The following is a 19,737-nucleotide window of genomic DNA, read 5'->3' on the forward strand; positions in this document are numbered from 1 at the left end:
CTCTCTCTCTCTCTCCCCCCCCTCCTTTCCCTATCCTGTCCTGTCTCTCTTCCTCCCATACCCTAAAGCAGAGCTCGTTCTACCTGTCAATACTCATCAGAGTGGGATCCAGCACACTGATAACGGAACAAAGACCAGCTTGAATTAACAAAAAAAAAGAGTTGTGACGAAATGAAGAGGGGAGGGGACACTTTGTTTTGATGTGAAAAGCTTTTCTTTCTAATCTGTCCTTGGTCAGGTACACTGTAACCACAGAAGGGAAACATGAATAGACTGCTCCAGACTGCTGACATGGCATCTTGAGTGGAGCGGCCTGTTTCTTCTCAGGTGTTTGCTTTCTTTCTTATTTCCATACAAAACACATTTTCCTAGATTGTGTTTAGCAGTATCACCATTAGTTACAAAATTACTTCTGAATTTGATGCTGAATTAAATGTTATCATCCTTCCTTGTTTTATTTTTTTCCGCCCCACCCTCCCAGACCACAAGATTTTAAAGCTCTTGCGCTGACACGGTTGGGGGGGAAAGGTCATTCTCTGTGAATGGAGTCATGTGAGAGGAGAAGGTCAGATCAGGACGTGAGCAGGCACCTGGCATGTCTCCTCGGTCTGTCAGGATCTGGGTTATGTGCTACATAGACAATTTATAACTGCAGAAGATTGTAGCAGACAGTTCTAACATCTAACACTGCAGCTTTACTGTTACCTGACTTAAAGGTGTAAGGATAAATGAGGCTCTAATATCAAAGAAAGAACATCTTTTTAGTTAATCTTTGTTTTCAGGGTTTAGCTCTGCAACTGGCTCTGAATCATTCATTCTTTAACACTAATGTGGGCCTCTGGATGAAGCTTTGGCTAATGGGGGAAATATTTTCTCTGTTTGTGCATGTACCATACACATTTAAGACATTAATCATCTGCTGTTATGCATTGAACACAGTGAAAAGAGGAAAAATATATTTCATCAGTAAGGAGGAGAATAAGAGGCATGAAGGAATGTTTTTCTGCAAACAGTCTGCTCTGTTTCAAAAGTAATGTTATTCAGACAAAGTTAGTAGTCTGCTGCCATTATATGTTACAAAGCCTCTCATACTTTTTAATTTCTAATAGTGTAGGTTGTATACTATACATCTGTCCTCCAGCAGGATGCCTTCGGGACAGGGGGAAAAATAAAAACTCTTATCAAGAGGGAAGGAAACTCTTGTTGGATTTGGCACTGCTGCAGTAAAATGCTCGCTTGCTCACCCACACTAATAGTCACTTACATAAGGCCTCCTGTTCTGCCTCAGTAGCATTTAGAGATGCTATAATCAACTGTCTTGCTCTCTTTCAGTCAATCTTTCTGTCCTTCTACATCACTCCTCATACCAACCTGCAGCTGTTTCATTGCTTTCCGATCTGTCCACCAGCCACCATCATATAACCTCCCACTACAGTTCTTGATCTTTAATGCACCTATTATCAGTCCCTTGATATCTTTCCCTCTCTGTGTTTGAATCATTGACATGGGCATAAAATACATAAAAAGTTAAATACAGTGACGTCAGAGTTTATTCTGCTGGTGTTCTTTATCTAGCTGTCTTAGTAGTGATGCTGAGCAGTTTTTTCAGTTTAAACATTGATACCATAGTATATGTACATTCCATATAAAACGACAAATGCTGTACGGTTACAAGGTGTTTGATGCCTTGTAAAATATCCTGCCTCCCCTTTTTAATAATAATAATATATTTTATTTATAACGCACTTTTCATTCAACAGATCATCAAAGTGACTCACGGAGAATAATAACAATAAAAACAATCAGCACAAAAATGCCTTTCTGAATAAAAAAGTCTTCAGTTCAGCTTTGAAAGTGTCCAGGGCTGTACTGCTCTCAGGTCACTGGGAGCTGGTTCAGGCTGTGGTGCAGCTGAACAAAAAGCTCGGCCACCCATAGTACAAAGCCTTGTGGTGGGGACCTGAAGAAGCAATTGTCCTGTTGATCTGAGGGTGCGGGGGGAGAGTTTCAAGGTGTTGAGTTCTTGTAGATATGATGGTGCATGTCCAGTGATACATTTTTGTGTAACATGAGGATTTTGTAGTCTGATCCGGAATGAACCAGGAGCCAGTGCAATGATTATGAATGTGAGTTATGTGATCATATTTTCTCATTAGGACTCTGGCAGCGCTATTCTGAATGTATTGAAGCCTCTGGATATTTCTGCCAGACAACCCAGCGAAGAGTCCGTTACAGTAGTCCAACCTTGTGGAAATAAAGGCATGAACCAAGTTTCTGCATCTGGAAGGTTAGAAGGGGGCGGAGTTTGGAGTGTTTCGAAGATGGTGGAAGGAGGGTTACAAATGTGTTAATGTGATCATGAAGGTCAACTGGGGGTCAAACCGAACCCCTAGGTTTATGACTGAGGAGGAGGAAATGATGACCTGATTGTCGAAGATGAACTGAAGAAATGGGAGAGGAGCGAATCTGATGAGGGGTGCCAACAAGTAATGCCTCAGTTTTACTAGGTTTCAGCTGGAGGAAGTTGCTTTTTTTTTGTATGTGTTTTATCTTTTCCGTATATCTTATTTTCCCTTTCTCTTGGCCTTTTGCCCTCTGCACTTTTGTTTGAAGAATGGCTGGCTATATCTACTACTACTACTCAAGTCCAGAAGAGATGAAGCCCTCTGAACAATAACAAGTCTCTCTGCCAGGAAAGATTATACCATACTCTTATAGAAATATAATGTCAATTATAATCTGTCTGTCATGTATTTGTCTTTTGTTTTTATCTCTCTTTTTTTCTTAAACATACATCTTAAGCATGAATGTGACATTGTTTTAATTTTCACAACTTTTCAGTGACTGTATACTCATCGCTGGAATGTTCATAATGATATTTCATAATAATTATATTGGTAATGAACTCGTAGATCTGGAGACATTAATCAAGCCAATGGTTGATTTTGGTGAGAAATAATTCCTTACCGCAAACTACATCAAAACACCAGACCGATTAGATTAGATAATTACACATTTAAACTGTAGATTATAACGGTAAAACTATTTTTTTCTCACTGTGAGAGATTAAAAGGAATAATACAGTAGGAAAATCTTCTGAATGTAACTGCGTCACGCTTCAGTTAATTTACAAATGGCTTCCAAAACCAGATCCTTGGTGGCTAAGAGTCTGGAGCAGAAGTTTTCAAAATTTTGTAAGCCTGTTGTTTCATGGGTTTTGTTTTCCTGCTCTCAATCACTACACTAATAAATATCCTCACACACACACACACATCTTGTGCAACTCTATCATAAGTCATCACAGTCTGCTGATGTGAAGCAGTGAAATTAAGTCCAGAGTGCAAACAGAGAGAAGTCTGAGAACATTTTGCAGTGCACAGAGCTTGATAGCCTACGTATATTCTATTGTTTTTTAATTAGTGCTCAACGTGTATTTGAATTTGCTTTCTCTTCTCTGGTAAGAAACATAGTTTTCTTTCTCTGTTAGAAAATACTGTTTTCTCATCTAGGCTGCTTTTGCCCATACATAATTAATTATTGTATAGTTTTATCTAGTTTTCAAACAAACACCACCATCTCCTCTTCTCTGTTCATGGCTGTGTCAGTTACCCATGAAACACCAAGGCTACCTTCCCCTCACTATGGCAGTATGAAGGCAACATAGAAAACCGCCCTTTCTGAGGTTTCTGACTCCATCCTGTGGAATGTCAGCTGTCTGTGAGCTCACTTGTAATTTGTAATTAAAGGGTTATCGACAGTCTTCTAGTTTAGTTGTAGACCAGGGCTGTGCTGAACTTCTTGATTTTATGTTGACACAGTTAAGTAATGTGAGCAATTACTTTTAAAAAGGCCTGGTCCTTCAATGGATTGGGAATAAAAATCCCAAAGCACTAGCAACTTTATTCAAATACATTTCAAAGATTCATCTTAAAATTAACAATTGTAAACAGCATATGACACCCAGACTGCTAGAACCAGTGGGCCCAGTTCCTCATAAGCTCCTAGAAACCCCCTACTCTCTGTGTGTGTTCCTGAATGTGCGTGTTAGACATGCACGTGCTTAACAATAGAGCTGTGTGGGCTGGGATAATGACTTATCCTCGTGCCCCGTAACGAATGGAGCTGGAGGGCAGACAATCAATCAAGCAGCTCTACAAGTCAACCGATTTGTGTTTTCTTTTTTACAATCCTATTTTTCCTTTTTCTTGCTCACCTACACACAATACAGTACACACACACACTTTCATTCTGTACTCTGAGGTGGTCAGGTTTACGTTTAACACAGATCTGCTAATGACACTGTCCTCTCACCTCCTAGATATTGCATCATGCATCAAAGTATTTGCTATGCTCTGCTGAGTCAGCCAACTATATTTACACATGTGTATGTGACACAAAGTCACACCCACAATTACATACTCTAGGTGACTCCTCGTGTTGCTTGCTGTGATCTGTGGTCTCCTCACCGTAGCTATGTATGTTTTGATTCTTCACTTAGCTAAACCTCACCAATCCTGTTGTTTTCCATCTATTTATGAAATAAGAGAAAATTCAAACGGTCTGAAATTAAGACCTGAAAAAATGCGCTGTATTTGCTTTTCCACCTTGTAAAGACCTTTTTTTGCACTGCTTTCCTAAGGAACAGATCAACAAATGCACTTTACACTCATATAAGTAAGTATCCATTTTTAATATGATAATCAAAGTGTAATTAGAATTGGGGCAGTATAATTTATTTTGGTTTTAAATTGGTCTATCAAAAAGATTTTTTTTAAAGTCCTTAACCTAGTGTGTATGATTGTGAAATAGTGTTTTTAGGTGTTTAAGGCCAGAGACGTTTTTTTCAGCAGTCTCTTTAAACAGGAGCAGACACACACCCTTTGGACTCCGACTGCTGCCAAGTATGTAGAGACATCCGGCCTTGGGAGAGGTAGAAAGTATCCCCACTTAATCTTAGTGGTGGTGGCTACCAGCATGCCACTGCACAAAGCATTGAGTGTATGAGGCTGTCAAATCAGGTGCAGAGCAGAGCCCTGATCCCTTCCCAAATAACCCCCAAAAGGTCTTGTAGCTGATCCAGGCCTTGGAAACTGGTAATTCTCCCTCTTCTTTGATCAGCTGCATTTTCACCCACACTTGGTTTTCATCCAAAGATGTAAATGTTTTTGTTTTGGCATCGGTGTAGTCTCTTCGAACTGTCAAAGTTCATGAGGTTTTTTCTTGTGATGTATGTGGAGGGCAAGGCTGATTTCAACGTCTTATCTCAACAGCATTTTGTTTTTCTTCACTTTGTTTGATTTGCCCCAATCCGGTTTGCAGCAAGAGTCAACATCATGGTCTCCATATATACACTGCTGGCGTTTACACTGTGTTTTGTTCAGAGAGAGAGAGAGAGGGAGAGAGAGAGAGAGAGAGAGGGAGAGAGAGAGAGACAGAGACAGAGACATTTGCATTCATGTCAATTCATCACTTTATGCTTTGCCTGCTGTCAGTTCGTCATACATTTGAAGTGCCCTACAGATTTAATCATAAGATTTAATTTTATTTGTGGTCTTATTTTGGGCTGTGGCCCCTTCTTCTTATGTTTAACACTGTAGAACTGTTTTTTGCTGTTGTATTTTTCTATAAAGGTATCCATTAAAAGACCATATTAACATATGGCAATCTGTTGTACAGTTGCAAGAAATAAAAACCAGATGTTTGTAATAGTATAACAAACTCCTTAAACTGTCAGATTAAGACAAAAAAAGGAGGTTAAACGGAAAAGTAAGGGCATCTTGTACCTATAAGAGTCTAGGCGGAGCAGGGAGTGTTTTATTTTAATTTTCATTTTATAGGCAGGCTGAGCAGCTGTTTCTGTCTCTGGTTTCATGTCAGCTAGTCTATATCCTTCGTGTTCCACTTCCGGGATTGCTCCGGTGCTGCAGGATATTCCGCTGCATGCATGTATTTTCCGTTTCCTTCCGCTTTCTTTGTGTTGGAATCTGAAATTCAGTGGATTTATGAGGACTATTGTTGACTGCTCCTCAGATCTCTGCCTGGTAAATTGAGACCGTTAGCTAGACTGGCTGTCCAATCTGAGTTTTGTCTCGCACAACGATTTTGCAGCGGCTCTGTGCAGAGTTTAGCACTGCCAATGAGGAATGTGATTGGTTTAAAGAAATGCCATTTAACCAGAACACGTTTTCCTCCCATCCCCGAATGCTATGTGGAGTAGCCAGACTCTCCTTTGGAGGAGGGTACATGTCAGCTCCCTTACATTTTACCAGATTTATTGGAGAATTCAAATGTGTGTGTGTGTGTGTGTGTGTGTGTGTGTGTGTGTGTGGTTGGGGTGTGTGTGTGTGTGTGTGGTGTGTGTGTGTGTGTGTGTGTGGGTGTGTGGTGTGTGTGTGTTGTGGTGTGTGTGTGTGTGTGGTGTGTTGGTGTGGTGTGTGTGGGTGTGTGTGGTGTGTGTGTGTGGTGTGTGTGTGTGTGTGTGTGGGGTGGTGTACGTTGGTATGTTGGTATTCTGAAGCTGGATCTGTTATAAGCCGAAGCCTCACTAGCTTAATGCCAGGCTCTGTCTACCGTCCAAACAATATATCCAACCTTTAAACCTGCTAACTTCTTTAGCTGCCCTAATGAGCTACTTTCTATCTGCTGCTGTTTAAGTAAAAGATAAAAAGTGAATGTATAGTGAGGTTACTAATATCCACAATTTATTGCATACCATTTAGACACACAGTTTATGGGTTATTACACAGTCATCGTGAGCAGATTGAATTTGCCTTGTTGCCATGGAGCTGTTGATGTTTAAACCTTCATGCCACAAATCATGCCAATGTGTGGCATTATTAAAACACATACCTTTTGCATTTATATAAGAATCCTAAGTCAGCAGCTCAAGATGTTGCTATAGCTGAGCGAGGCGAGCGTGCGCGTGCGTGCGGTGTGTGTGTGTGTGTGTGTGTGTGTGTGTGTGTGTGTGTGTGTGTGTGTGTGTGTGTGTGTGTGTGTGTGTGTGTGTGTGTGTGTGTGTGTTGTGTGTGGTTGTGTTTGTGTGTGTGTGTGTGTGTGTGTGTGTGTGTGTGTGTGTGTGTGTGTGTAAATCTGAGAGTAAAGAGACTTGCTCTAAGAGACTTGACTGCCTGACAGAAAAACACTTCAGTCACACACACTATGACTTTCCCTTGGCAAGGGGCTGCTAGCTGAGTCTGGCAAGCTCTCCCATCTGTCTGTTTGTCTGTTTAGGAGAAAGAGTCGGCCATAATCCGACCATTGCCTGGGTTTGGCCTTGTTTCGAAAATGCACAACTCACACATGGAGAGAACACATTTTCATCCCGTTTTGGGAAACTTGGCCATCGTATTTCAACATGCTTGTAAACAGTAAAAAAAAAAGAAAATGATTCAGAGTTTAACGTCCTCTCAGATTTGTCATGGAGGAGCAGACCTATGGCTTTCCACAGCTGTCTGTAGATAGAAGCTCGTCTTTCATCATCATCATCTCTCTTGTGTTTTCGTAATGTGCTCACAATGCCTCCATTTGTCGTATTAACTATCTCAAGGGCCATTTTGCTTTGCTTTGTATTCCCAATAGTGTCCCCCTGTAGGATGTTAAAACACTGATAATTTGGAAAAGACCTGAATGGTTTTTTTTCTGGCACAGGGCCAGCAGATCCACTGGGAGACTTTTTTAAAGATGGGGTTTATGGCTTTTTTTTTCTGTATTAGTCCGTAACCAGTACAGTCTGACAGGGCCAGCAAGGGGCCCAGGATGAGGCAATACACTAGGACTGAGGGCTCGGTTGTTTAAGACTGGGATCACATGATGATATGAAAGGCATACTCACCACCTCAAACAAAACAATAATAATACACAGATACTACACTACAATATGTAAGTTACTAGTATTTTCTGATGTTTCTAAGCAAGTAAAACATGTACAATGTCTAATACTCTTTTATTTTTATGTGAATATATTGTAATTAAATATGGTCCTAGAAATTGCACTTTGGACCTGTAAATTTGCAGATTAGTCCTGCTTTTACTCATGCAAATACAGGCAATAATAACCAGCTTGAGCTTTGTCAAAGTTTAGGTGTGCTAATATAAAATTAGACTCTTGTCACAGATTTGCTCTGACTGCAAAATAAACTTGCCGGCTTTGGACCAGCAGGCACACACTGATGAGGAACACTCACTTTTAAATGCCTGCTTAAAATGTCTTCTTTTATTTAGTTTGAATGAAGGTACAACCTGGTTTGGTTTGATTAAAAGCGTAGCTTTCAAGAAATATAGCATATTAGTATTTACTATGTTTTATACTATAAATAAATAAATATATATATTATATATATATATGTATGTATGTATGTATGTATGTATGTGTGTATTATATATATATATATATATATATATATATATATATATATAGCAGCCATATTATTGTTTTAATTGGTTTTTAATAAGCTGTTAAGAATGGCATGTTTGAAATGGCCCTATATAAACTAAAAGCTGCAAATAGTAATGTTGTGTGTGCATGATAAGTATGTTAGACATTTGAGATACTGAGGTGCTAGATGAACAGATGACGTTTTGTATATGTAGCTTGTGATAAAACAGCTAAAGCAACAGGTGTTTAAGTAATACAGCGAGTTTATTTGCAATGTCAATCCTACTCAGTCATGGCTGAAAATCAAACTACCTTTTTACCCTTTGTGTTGTGATTATTTTGCTACAGACTTCAGTGTACAGAGAGAGGCACAGATATCATAGACATGCAGGCTTCGAGGGGTGGAAATGCCCACTGAAGGTCTATTTGTTGGATTTGTTCACTGTTTTTTCTTCAAAAAAATTCAGCTCTATTTCTGCATAGGTAAAACAACCAATTCAAATGCACTAGAGGCATAACATGATCCTTGCTTCTCTCTCCCTCATAGTCTGCAGCCACTAACTGTTCTTTTTTCCCTGTTTTAAGAACTTTCTTCTTTTGAGCCCCACCTCCATCATTTTCTCTTTCTAGAAAAATATAAAGATACTGATCAGTTTATTTTACTGGCTGGATTCTTTGTCTGTCTGATGCTGCCCTGCAGCTATTTGGCTTCATGAAAGTAAGTAGGGCAGAGTGGCTTTGGAACAGCATTGGTTTGCTTTCACCAAACACAGGACACCAAAGGAAAGCAAAGGCCTGCTCTGGCTTGTGAAGGCAGAAGGGCAAATCTTAATAGCGAGCAACAGAGGGAGTGGGAAGTGAAGAATGAGGAACAAAGTAAAGCTTCAGAAAGAAAACTGACCACTATGTTCAGGACTCTCTGCCATTTTAATCCAAGTTTCAAGACATTTTTCTTTCTGTTCTGTTCTGTGATTTGTCTTTTCTTGCCTGTTTTACTTCTGAGTTATATACCTAAGTCTTTGTTAACTGGTGACTCCCTTTTCTTATTTAAGTTGGAGAGAACAGACTTTGTAGATGACATGCAGAATAGACCTTTCTTACTTAATTTGATCTGGTTTCTCTTAATATCCACAGAGCAAGCATGCATCTCATTTGTTCATGAGGCTCAGGACATGACATGTCTTTGTTATTCTGGAGAATCAAAACCTCAGTCTAGCGGCTAGCCTAGAGTGGTTTGGATTATTTAGATATGAAGCTATGGTTTCAACGGATGTCAGCCTAAAAAAAGTATTTCAGGGGAAAACAATGCAACTACTTGGCTGACTTCTCTTGCTCTGGCTTCAACTCATGACTTGAATGAAAAACGACAAGCATTTTTAGATACAGAAGCAGTGTTTTCAGGCAGAAGGGCCTATCTTCTTTGCTGCCCTCAGAAGAGAGGGAAAACAATCTAAGGCCTCTACTGAAGAGAGACTGCCCTGCATTTTCTAACATTGTTATTGGTGGGGAATGACAGAAGTTGTGAGGAAAGTTGCTATAGCTACAGCTTAATTTGATTTTGTAGCCTGAAGTGACAGTGGGCTAATAAAGTAAAGTACTGCTAGTTGTTAGTCTGTTTGCTCAGAGACATGAACATTAGAAGTGTTGTGTATTCTATACTATTATTTTCTTTGACATATTGTCACCTGTTTTAATAGTATTAGATGTGCAAGCAATATGTTAAGAATGTTGTTGTAGTAGTAGTAGTAGTAGTAGTAGTAGTAGTAGTAGTAGTAGTAGTAGTAGTAGTAGTAGTAGTAGTAGTAGTAGAAAGGGTAATGTCAGTAAGTTGCTAACAGATGCAACTTATCTTGGCTTGTTGAAGGGTTTATTGGTGTAAGCCATGCAGGAGAAGGCTTGTCTCTGTTTGGCAGCTATCTATTATCCAATTTACACCAACTTTTAGTTTACCAACACTCCACTAACCTGTGTTGGGCTCACCAACACACGTAATGACTAATGACCTACTATATCCCTGCAATATCCCTACTGTTTCCACAATGTGGGCGTGGCATGAATGTCAGTTAGTGCGTCATCATCTGCTCTGTCATCAGCCAGTTAATTGCTCGTGCTGCATCAACATTTTTTCACCCCAGAGTGAATGCTACAAGCACGGCTCTGATCTTAATGTGCATTTAGGTTGTTGCAAACCAGACAACCCTTTTTCACTAACGTTTAACTTGCAAGTTTACTGTAAAAGTTGAATATTTGAATAAGATCCGGTCTGTGTAGTTTAAGAGATATAATGCAGACATGGGGAGTCAGACACCACAGAGGGAATCATGTCTTTTGCTGTGTGTATATCCTTTATTATCTTGCCGGAACAAAGCTATTTGTTGCTTATGCGTGGCCCTAAGGCTACAGCTTGCATTCGAAGAATCAAGAAACAGAGAGGGCTTTTTGTCCCAGTACTGAATAGCCATTTCACTTAGGCCACATTAAAGAGACACAGCTCTCCTGCCTAACAGCCTCTCCCTTTCCAGGGGGTTCAGAGCCTGGGTACTTACGAAAGGAGCACCATGTGTATAGATGGCGCACACACATTGCATGCATAGATGGTGACAAGATAACATGATGCTAACCGACATTTTTATATCATTATATTTGTATGTTTTATGTGTTGTACAAAGATTTTAGAGATAACAAAACAGAAACATTTGAAAGAGTAAGCGATCAGGACAGAAGCAGGGAATCACATCAGTGTTGGGCAGGGGAGGCTGACTGTTTACTGCCAATCATGACCATCTGCCTGCAGAGCGAGCAAGGGAAGTGAGACAGAGTGAGAGGGACGGCGGACATTACGTAATACAGTGGAGTCGAGGCAGGCTGATGGGGGGGACGGAGGGATTGCGGGATGGAGAGCAGTGGGTGTTCTATTAATAGTAGGTATGAATGGGGCAGCTGTCAGGGCTGCAGAGCGGGCAGACGATCATCAACACCAGCCTGGTCAGTTCTATCAGGCCCTGTCACTATGTTACCTCATTATACAGGATATACTAGCTTGACTACAACATACCATTCACTGCACTGTTGATTTTTACACGGGTTTGTGCACTGATAACTAAGTCACATTTTCTCAAAAGCCTTCATCTACATCTTCAACTATGATTTCTTCTTCTTTTGGATAACATACACTGGCTCATCTACATGAACAGTGCGGAGTCCAAACTCCCTTTAGAGCCAAGAAGGATCCCTTGAGCCTTAGACAGGCTGAAAGGAAATAGGAGAGAGATGCATATCAGAACACGTGACAGGGAAATGTATGGTTAACAATGCTCTTGTGGTTTTGTGGTTTCCATCAGCCTCCCTCACATTGTTTCCCTCTGAGTGTGCATGAGGATGAGTGATGCGAACATATGTTTTAGAGATGAATAAATGAAAAGCTTTGTCTAAGGAAAAGTCTATCTCATGACTGGAAACATTACTTTTGGTGTGCGTACCTCATCCGCTGGGTGCATTTGCATTTATTTGTGATTGAGAGAAACAGAGGCGAAAAAAGCAATATGAAAACACAGTTAGTGTTTGCTGAATGCGTAATCCTATCACAACTCAGAGTGGTTTTTGCAAATTTTTGCAAATTTTGTGGTGTTTATGTGACAGTGTTTTTTTGTCTCTGTCCCAATGTCAATCTGAGGCATGCAGCTGCTTTGGATATAGTACATACAGAGACACACAAATACACCCTGAAGCCTGTTGGGCTTGTGGCGATCACATTGGATGGATAAGTGCTTATAAGAGTGACACCAGTGGTGCTGAGAAGGAGATCAGAGATTATTGTTGGTGGTGTACAACCCTAGTAAAAACTACACCTACCATATGGAACTCTACACATCTATGAATCATCCTGATACAAAACCAATAGGCTTTGTGGTCAACCACCTCAAAAAAATGATATCTACTGATACTGCTCATCCCGGTCCACTCTGTCTTCCTTTTCTCTTGACCTTCTAAAACTGGTTTCTTCCAAGCAGGCTGCATGCATACCAATGGTATTTATTTCCTGGTTAACTAGATTGAACTCTAGTGTGTTGTCTAGGACTTAAATTGATAGATTGGGGATTTATTTTGAGAATAAAATAATCACCCCCTATTACCTGTAGACTTAAAGCAAAAAATGTTTACAGTGTGCTCCTTTACAGACAGCCAAAGCTCAGGGGTTATGGGAAGTTGTGTTCTGGTAAACCGAGTCATGGCTGTGCCAAACTGGTGGGATACATATGCGGGGTGGGAGAGTGATTAGATAAGGTTAGGCAAAAAATCTAACATGAAAAACATACTTTAGGAAGTTATTTACACCACTGATAAACATGTTAAGTTTTTAGCCGTGTGTGTGTGTGGCCTGCTTGTTGGTTTTCAAAATTGTGGTGTGTTTTGTGGCAGTTGGCCTGGACCTTAAGTGGACTTCTACTGAGTGCAGTGTGCGCTTTAAACCTGACAGATCCTGGGGATTTCTGCTGGGCTGGTAACTGGAGCAGAGGTGCTGTGTTAAATATAGAGGGAAGGCCCGGTCGTCTCCCCAACAACAGCAGAGAGACCACTATAGTACTGGATGACGGTGGGGGTTGAAAAACAGCAACATGGTAGCATCATATCACCATCTGCAGTATCAAAGTCCAAATGTCCTCTTAGGACCTGGTGTGGAAATCTACTGTGTTGGAAGTTTTCTTCTAAGGGTATCCAACTAATAATAAGTTAATCTTGAAAATCATCCCTCAAAAATACTCAGTCTGAGGCTGGACTCATTGGAACCTACTGCACCTTGAATAAAATGATGGTCATCCAAATCTTATCCGTTTATTGCACGCAATACACAGATACACACATGCTTAGGCACACGCTACTTTTTCCCATTCTGCACTCTGAGCTTGTTGCTGCTACTTGTGTCTCAGCTCAAAGACTGGCTGGCTTGTTGACTTTAACTGGTCCATGTGTTGGGCTGCTGCCAGAGGGGATGGTTCTTGGCTTAGCCAAGGCCAATAGAAGAGGGAGGGAGGAAGGTAAGAGGGTGTGTGTTTTGTGTGCGTGGGTGTGAGAGTGAGTGTATGGTTTTGTTTGTGCATGTACTTAGGTTGGCTAAATTCTCCTACCAGCAGGCTTCTACAAATGTAGGCATGACCACACACACACACACACACACACACACACACACACACACACACACACACACACACACACACACACACACACACACACACACACACACACACACACACACACACACACAGACACAAATATGCAGGTAGAGTAAATGTGGTTAAGACTTCCCTATTGAGGCGTAGCACCTTTCATAAAACACATTTGTCAGTGTCAAGGCTGAGTATAAATGGTGTCACTACACAACATAAAATACCTTAGTGTGTAGGTAGGTAGGTATAGACTTTTTCGTCTGCATTTGCAGGGGCGAGGGCATGTTTATCATGTTATTGTTAAATTTACAGCATACCCTAAACGTGCCATAAACGTACCATGGTTGGACTGAAAGGCTCCTGGAAACATCCAGATTTGCGAAGTCAAAAACCCAAAACACCCTTCCGCCCAGACACACACACACACACACACACACACACACACACATATGTACACGCATATACACACATTTATACGACATACACACACAGCCCAACTTTGTTGACAGCGATCTCTGCTCTCCAGTCACTCATCTTTCTTTTTTGGGCACTAAATAGAGGCATCCTCAGTTTAACTTACTCCAAAATAAAGACTCATAAAAAGATGCAGACAAATTTACTGTGTCGGTGTGGTGGCTCCTTATTTTTGACCTCCACTCCCACCAAGTTTAATGGCTACATAGTTATCAGAGACTGACGAGAAGTTATAGTGAGAGTAGCAGACTGTCATTTATGGTATCTGCAGGCACTAATATGGGCCTCGTGCTGTTTACTCTACAAGCTGGTTTTATGATGGCAGAATGTGGCAGCCAATCCTTTTTTATACAGTCTATGTTTAAAACTCACAGAAGAAAGTAGTAGCGTTTGTGATGCACTTGGCTCGTAAAATTAAATGAGAATCAAAGTCATTTAAAAAAGAAATTGTGAACAGAGTGAATCAAGACCGCGATTTTATAATGATTAATCTTGCAGGCCTTATCCAGACTCTTGTGTGTTGTTGTGATGTTGATCAGTTTCAGTAGCGGTCTTGAAGGGGGCCTCGCCCAGGGTGTAATACAATGTAGAACCGCCACTGATCGGTTTCAAATCTTTACTGGTGAACCGTGGCAGTTGTTTGTGTTTGTTATTGTCTTTTGGCGGACAGCTGGTAAGCTCCGTGATGAGGAGAAAGGCAAAAAAGAAGGAATACTTGGCTGTTTTAGCGGTTGTTCCTCGGACAGGTCACCTAGCTTTTCAGTGTGTAATGTATCAGCATCAGTAAGAGCCAATTGGCGGTTGGCCATCTGAGAAAATGGTAACACAAAGTTTACAGATATTATAATAAAAAACTTTTGATATATGAATTGCATATTGGTGATATAAATAAATCGATGAATATGCATATTATGTAACAAATGTCATTAGTGATGTTAATTGCACACATACAGACCCACACAACAACCAGATGTAATGTAACTGCAGTGGAGTATCATGGTTCTGCCGGGAATCAGAGGAAGGAAAAAGCTCTGTCGGTAAATCAGAGTGGGTTGTGTGTGTGTGTGTGTGTGTGGTGGTGGGGGGGGGGGGGGGGGGGGGGGGGGGGGGTATATTAATGTGGTCTGGTGTGTGTTGGTATTCTTCTGTGTGGGTGTGTGAGAGAGGGAGAAGTGATACAGTTTGAATAATCTTTGGAATGAACTAATAGGCAAGCTAACTTTCCAGTTTTTTTATGTTTTACTAACACACACAGACACACACACACACACACACACACACACACCCACACACACACAAAAAACAGATATGCATGGCCGTCATTGGTATGCTATGAGTATACCTTTTCAGCACCACAGGGAGGCCAAATAGTAAATTTTCTTTAACTTCACAGTCAGCTGACTGACTTCCATGTTTGAGACAGAGGCCCACAAATCAAAAGCATGTCCCTGGCTGGCCCTGTTTAGTGCTGAAAACAAGTCTAATGACTGAAACAGGACACAGCTAATTGTGTTATCTCTTTATCACTCATCCAGACTCTGTGTGTGTGTGTGTGTGTGTGTGTGTGGGTGTGTGTGTGTGTGTGGTGTGTGTGTGTGTGTGTGTGTGTGTGTGTGTGTGTGTGTGTGTGTGTGTGTGTGTGTGTGTGTGTGTGTGTGTGTGTTTAACCGCCCCTCTCTGACTATGTGTTTGTATTCTTTGCATACTGTTATTCTCTACAGTTGGTATTTTATAATTATATGTTTTGCCAATTGACCGCTTGCAATCAGAACACAACACACCACACCACCACACCACACACCACACACACACACACACACACACACACACACACACACACACACACATACATATACAAGCACACACTCAACCCATGTTTTGAGACGAAGAGTTAAACCAACATCTTTCATGGGGGCAAGGCAGTTTTTCTCGGATTCAACACATTCTCATTAGCGTAGGAGCTGAAACGCATTCTAAACCTTTTCTGTTTTTATAAAATGTTTTAAAGTCTTGTCACTTCTAAAAGTGGGCGTGTTAGCAGGTACACACATGCTTGCTGATTTACAGCATACTTTTGTGTTTTTGGACTCAAGAGTGAAGTTTTTGAGTTCAGTATGTGTGTGTGTGAGACTCCGAGTGGATCTCTGCCAGGGCTTAGGGCTTGGCTGAGAGAACGCCTCAAACCAGTTTACTCTGGTTGTGTAGTGTAGAAGTCTGGGGGTGGGACAGGGACCTCTTAAAGCTGCAGACCATGTGTATCTCTGCCTCTGTCTATCTTTGTTTATGTGTGTCTGTTTTGTTTTGTATCCGTGTAAATATTTATTCAAATGTTTGCATTTTACAGTATTTGGTTTTGCATATTAAATACATAGCTGTACATAGTGGACATATATTCACCCCATTGTTGTTGGCTTTGACAGATTGCTTTTTGGGGTATTTTGCATGAGAATTTAAATCTGTTTGTGTGTGTGCAAGTGTGCACAAGTGTGTGTGGGTGAGTTCTTGACCCTGCCTTGAATAACTTTCCCCACTTTGCTTTCGAAGACAGCAAACACAGAGGTGAAGAGTGCATTATAGAATAGATGAAGAGAATAACTCTGAAGCGGGGAACTTTGTGCTTCATTGCAGAAATTACTGTTGTGCTCGGTCACTATTTTTATTAGAATGCCGGATGCCAAAGCATACTATGTGTATGCTGCTAGTTAAAATGGGCAGTAGAAATAAGGTTTAAGCTGAGGGCGGACTGCTCAGCATGGGGTGGACTGAGCAGGAAGGGAGGAACAAGCATTTCTGTCCCTCTCTCTAAGCGAGGTTGCACAAGCTGTGCAGAAGCACACCACAAAACGCTTTCCTTTACATCCTCATGTACACACACACACATACAAAACACACACACACACACACACACACACACAAATATATATGCACATACTCAAACACACACACAATTGTCCAAGACTTACTGTACATATAATCATGTATCTCTCGGTGTTCTGGGTACTTATTGTGTTGGATTTGTTTGCTGCATCATCCAAATTTCTTCAAACATCACTGCTGATATTTTTTGGGGGGCTACAGAGACTTAGGTATATCTGGGGACAAGGCTGGACTTTTTTTTTTTTAAATAATTTTCCATGACTCAGTCAAAACACCAAATTGTTTTAAGGGAACATGGCCAAAGTTTGATCTATTCAAACATATCCCTGGGTTCCAGCTGAAGTTGACATGAGTGGTCATTCTATATTTATATGTTTTGCAGGAAGCCCTCAGGTCATGCTGATAAGGAGGTGATGGCTGCCACCGTTCTTACCTCACTATCCACGTCCCCTTTGGTGCTCAACCCTTCCTCAGCAGCCACAGGTATCATCACTGCCCCAGCAACACCTGCATTCTGCCTCAAACAGACCAGCAGTGGGAACTACTCCATCAAATACTGACTCATCCACTGTATTAAACAAATTGAATGCATTTCTTTACATCATAATGAGGTCCATGAGGGTAACTCACTTTTAGTCAGCTAAAGCGGGGAGACAGTGGGAAGAAAAACTCATCATCAAGCACATCAAGATGTTAGTTTCCCCTGACACAAACTGATTGGCTAATTCGTTTATGTGTTTATCTTGGTTCATCTAGTGGATAAAAGTCTTCCGGTATTATTAACACTATTCCCTTATCTACATGCATGCTTACCCAAGCCCAGCATTTGATGGCAACAGTTCAGCTATGACCCTATCACCACAGCTCCTTTGCTTTTTCCAGAATTACTGTAGTTGCCATTGCCATGCCGACCCTGCCAGACGGTCAAAGTCCTATCTGCTGTTTATTTTTTGAGCCAGCAGTAAACCAAGGCTACTGTTATTGCTCTCGGTAAGGCAGTATGTAGCAGTTTACATCCCATATCACCTCATTTGACACTACTGTACCAATTGCTCCAACAATGGAGGTTTCATTGTAGAATTCAGCAGTCCTTGGCTCTTGTCAGAGATGCTGTTGGTTTAAGAGGAGCTCATTTTCCTTGAAAAGTTTACTTGGCACAAAGTCTTTCAGATCAAGCATCATTGGATTGGTTAGAAGGCCAAAAGGTATAGAAAGGGTTTGTGGGCCCAGACTTACACTGTCCAGGCTTTTAAGGAGATTTTCCATTTCTATTTCCAGTAGTGTACACTTACACTAATCTTTACAATTGTATGAAAAATCCTGTTTTTACCAATGTCTTGCCATTAAAGGTAGGTAAGACTTATAAAACTAACTTTCTGTTATATTTGCTGAAACTGACCCTATGTTCGAGTAGAACTACATGAAGCAGGTAATTTTAAAAAAATCTGGCTCCTCTGGCACCACATTCAGCCTGTAGTGTGATTTGCAAAAATTCCACAGCTTCCTGTTCAGATGCACCAATCAGGGCCAGAGGGTGTCTAACTGTGTGTCAGTCACTGCTCATGCACATGCGTTCATACTCCCTCGTGGGGGGAGGGGCTTATGAGATTGTTTTGGGCTTTAGCGGAAAGGAGGGGAGGGCCTGAGAAGTTGTCAATGTTAAAAAAAATGTTGGCTAAGTCCTGGATTTTTGCAATCCTACCTGCAGCACCTTTAATCTAAAGTGAACTGTCTTAAAACTGCAGTCCCAGAGCCAACCAGCAAGGCCTGGAAAGAGATGCTGTCAGCTAGCTACAGCAGTTCGACCAGTGGAAACTGGAGCTTGGACACCAGCGACCAATCCGTGCCCTCCACACCATCTCCACCTCTTTCCAGTGATACCAACAAGAACTTCCTGCTCTCGTCCCAGGGTTATGATGTCAGTGAGGATGTCCAAGAGAGCACACACTTCATGTTTGAGGACCCCATACCTCGGAAGCGAAAGGTAACTATTGATGTTCATGTTACTTTTCTATTTGAATCATTATGTTGTGCACACAATTTATACAGCAATGATGCATATGGAAAGCAGTTTTGGCTTAAAAATTATTTATGAGTCCTAAACAGCCGCAGGTCTTTTATTGTCAAATAATTGGGAAGTGCTTAGGAAAGTGTTTGTGGTTTGATGACAAAGCACAGTGAAAGAGCAGGGGCACATACAATCCCAAAACAGTGTGTACCGTTTTTCTACTGTTTTCTGGTTAAAGGACATGTTCCCTCGGAACGGTGTTTAATGACTTTGAGATATCTTTTCTGTTGTTTGGTGGGTGTGTCAATCAGTAGAGACATGTCTGTAAACTCGTGGTAAGAAAAAGGCAGCGCGCCTGTGCACACAACCACCGCACCCCCATTTCAGTTTAAAAAAAACGTGTTGCTACGTTTTGTCTGGGCTGAACGTGGCCCAGATAAGAAAACACATCTGCTTATTATTCAGATATTTAACACGCATCTCATAAGGAAAACCATATATCATTAAGATAATAAATAAGTGGACATCCATAGTCAATACAGTTTTTTTTTTTTTTTTTTTTGCTAGTTTCTTGACACAGTTCTGTTGTTATCACAGCAGCCGCAGATGCTGTCCATTCCGCTTTAACTTTAACCAAAAACTCTGTTTCGGTTGTACAGAAACAATTCTCATGTGCTTTTGTTACTTCTATAAATCAGTAGCAGGAGAGACCTTGAAAAGCCCACTAGAAGCATTTAGAAAATGTAAGCACTGTGCAGTTTTAACTGCCTCTGACATAACTGTCACTTTCTGCTTGTGTAGATGATGGATTATATTCCACCTCTGATCTTTCCTTC

The 19,737-nt window shown here is 41.0% G+C and overlaps 1 protein-coding gene across 2 annotated transcripts in view; it reads left to right on the forward strand.

Annotated features, from left to right (window-relative positions):
• Window positions 1-19,737, forward strand: part of slc2a4rg (SLC2A4 regulator) — a 38,711-nt gene that overhangs the window by 4,445 nt on the left and 14,529 nt on the right. For both annotated transcript variants that reach the window (XM_032521513.1, XM_032521514.1), the window contains exons 3-4: window positions 17,276-17,376; window positions 18,639-18,877. In XM_032521513.1, the coding sequence (XP_032377404.1) occupies window positions 17,276-17,376; window positions 18,639-18,877 (340 nt within the window). The remainder of the gene's footprint in view (window positions 1-17,275; window positions 17,377-18,638; window positions 18,878-19,737) is intronic.

This window comes from Etheostoma spectabile, chromosome 7 (genome assembly GCF_008692095.1).
Source record: "Etheostoma spectabile isolate EspeVRDwgs_2016 chromosome 7, UIUC_Espe_1.0, whole genome shotgun sequence".
In the NCBI taxonomy this organism is placed as follows: Eukaryota; Metazoa; Chordata; class Actinopteri; order Perciformes; family Percidae; genus Etheostoma; species Etheostoma spectabile.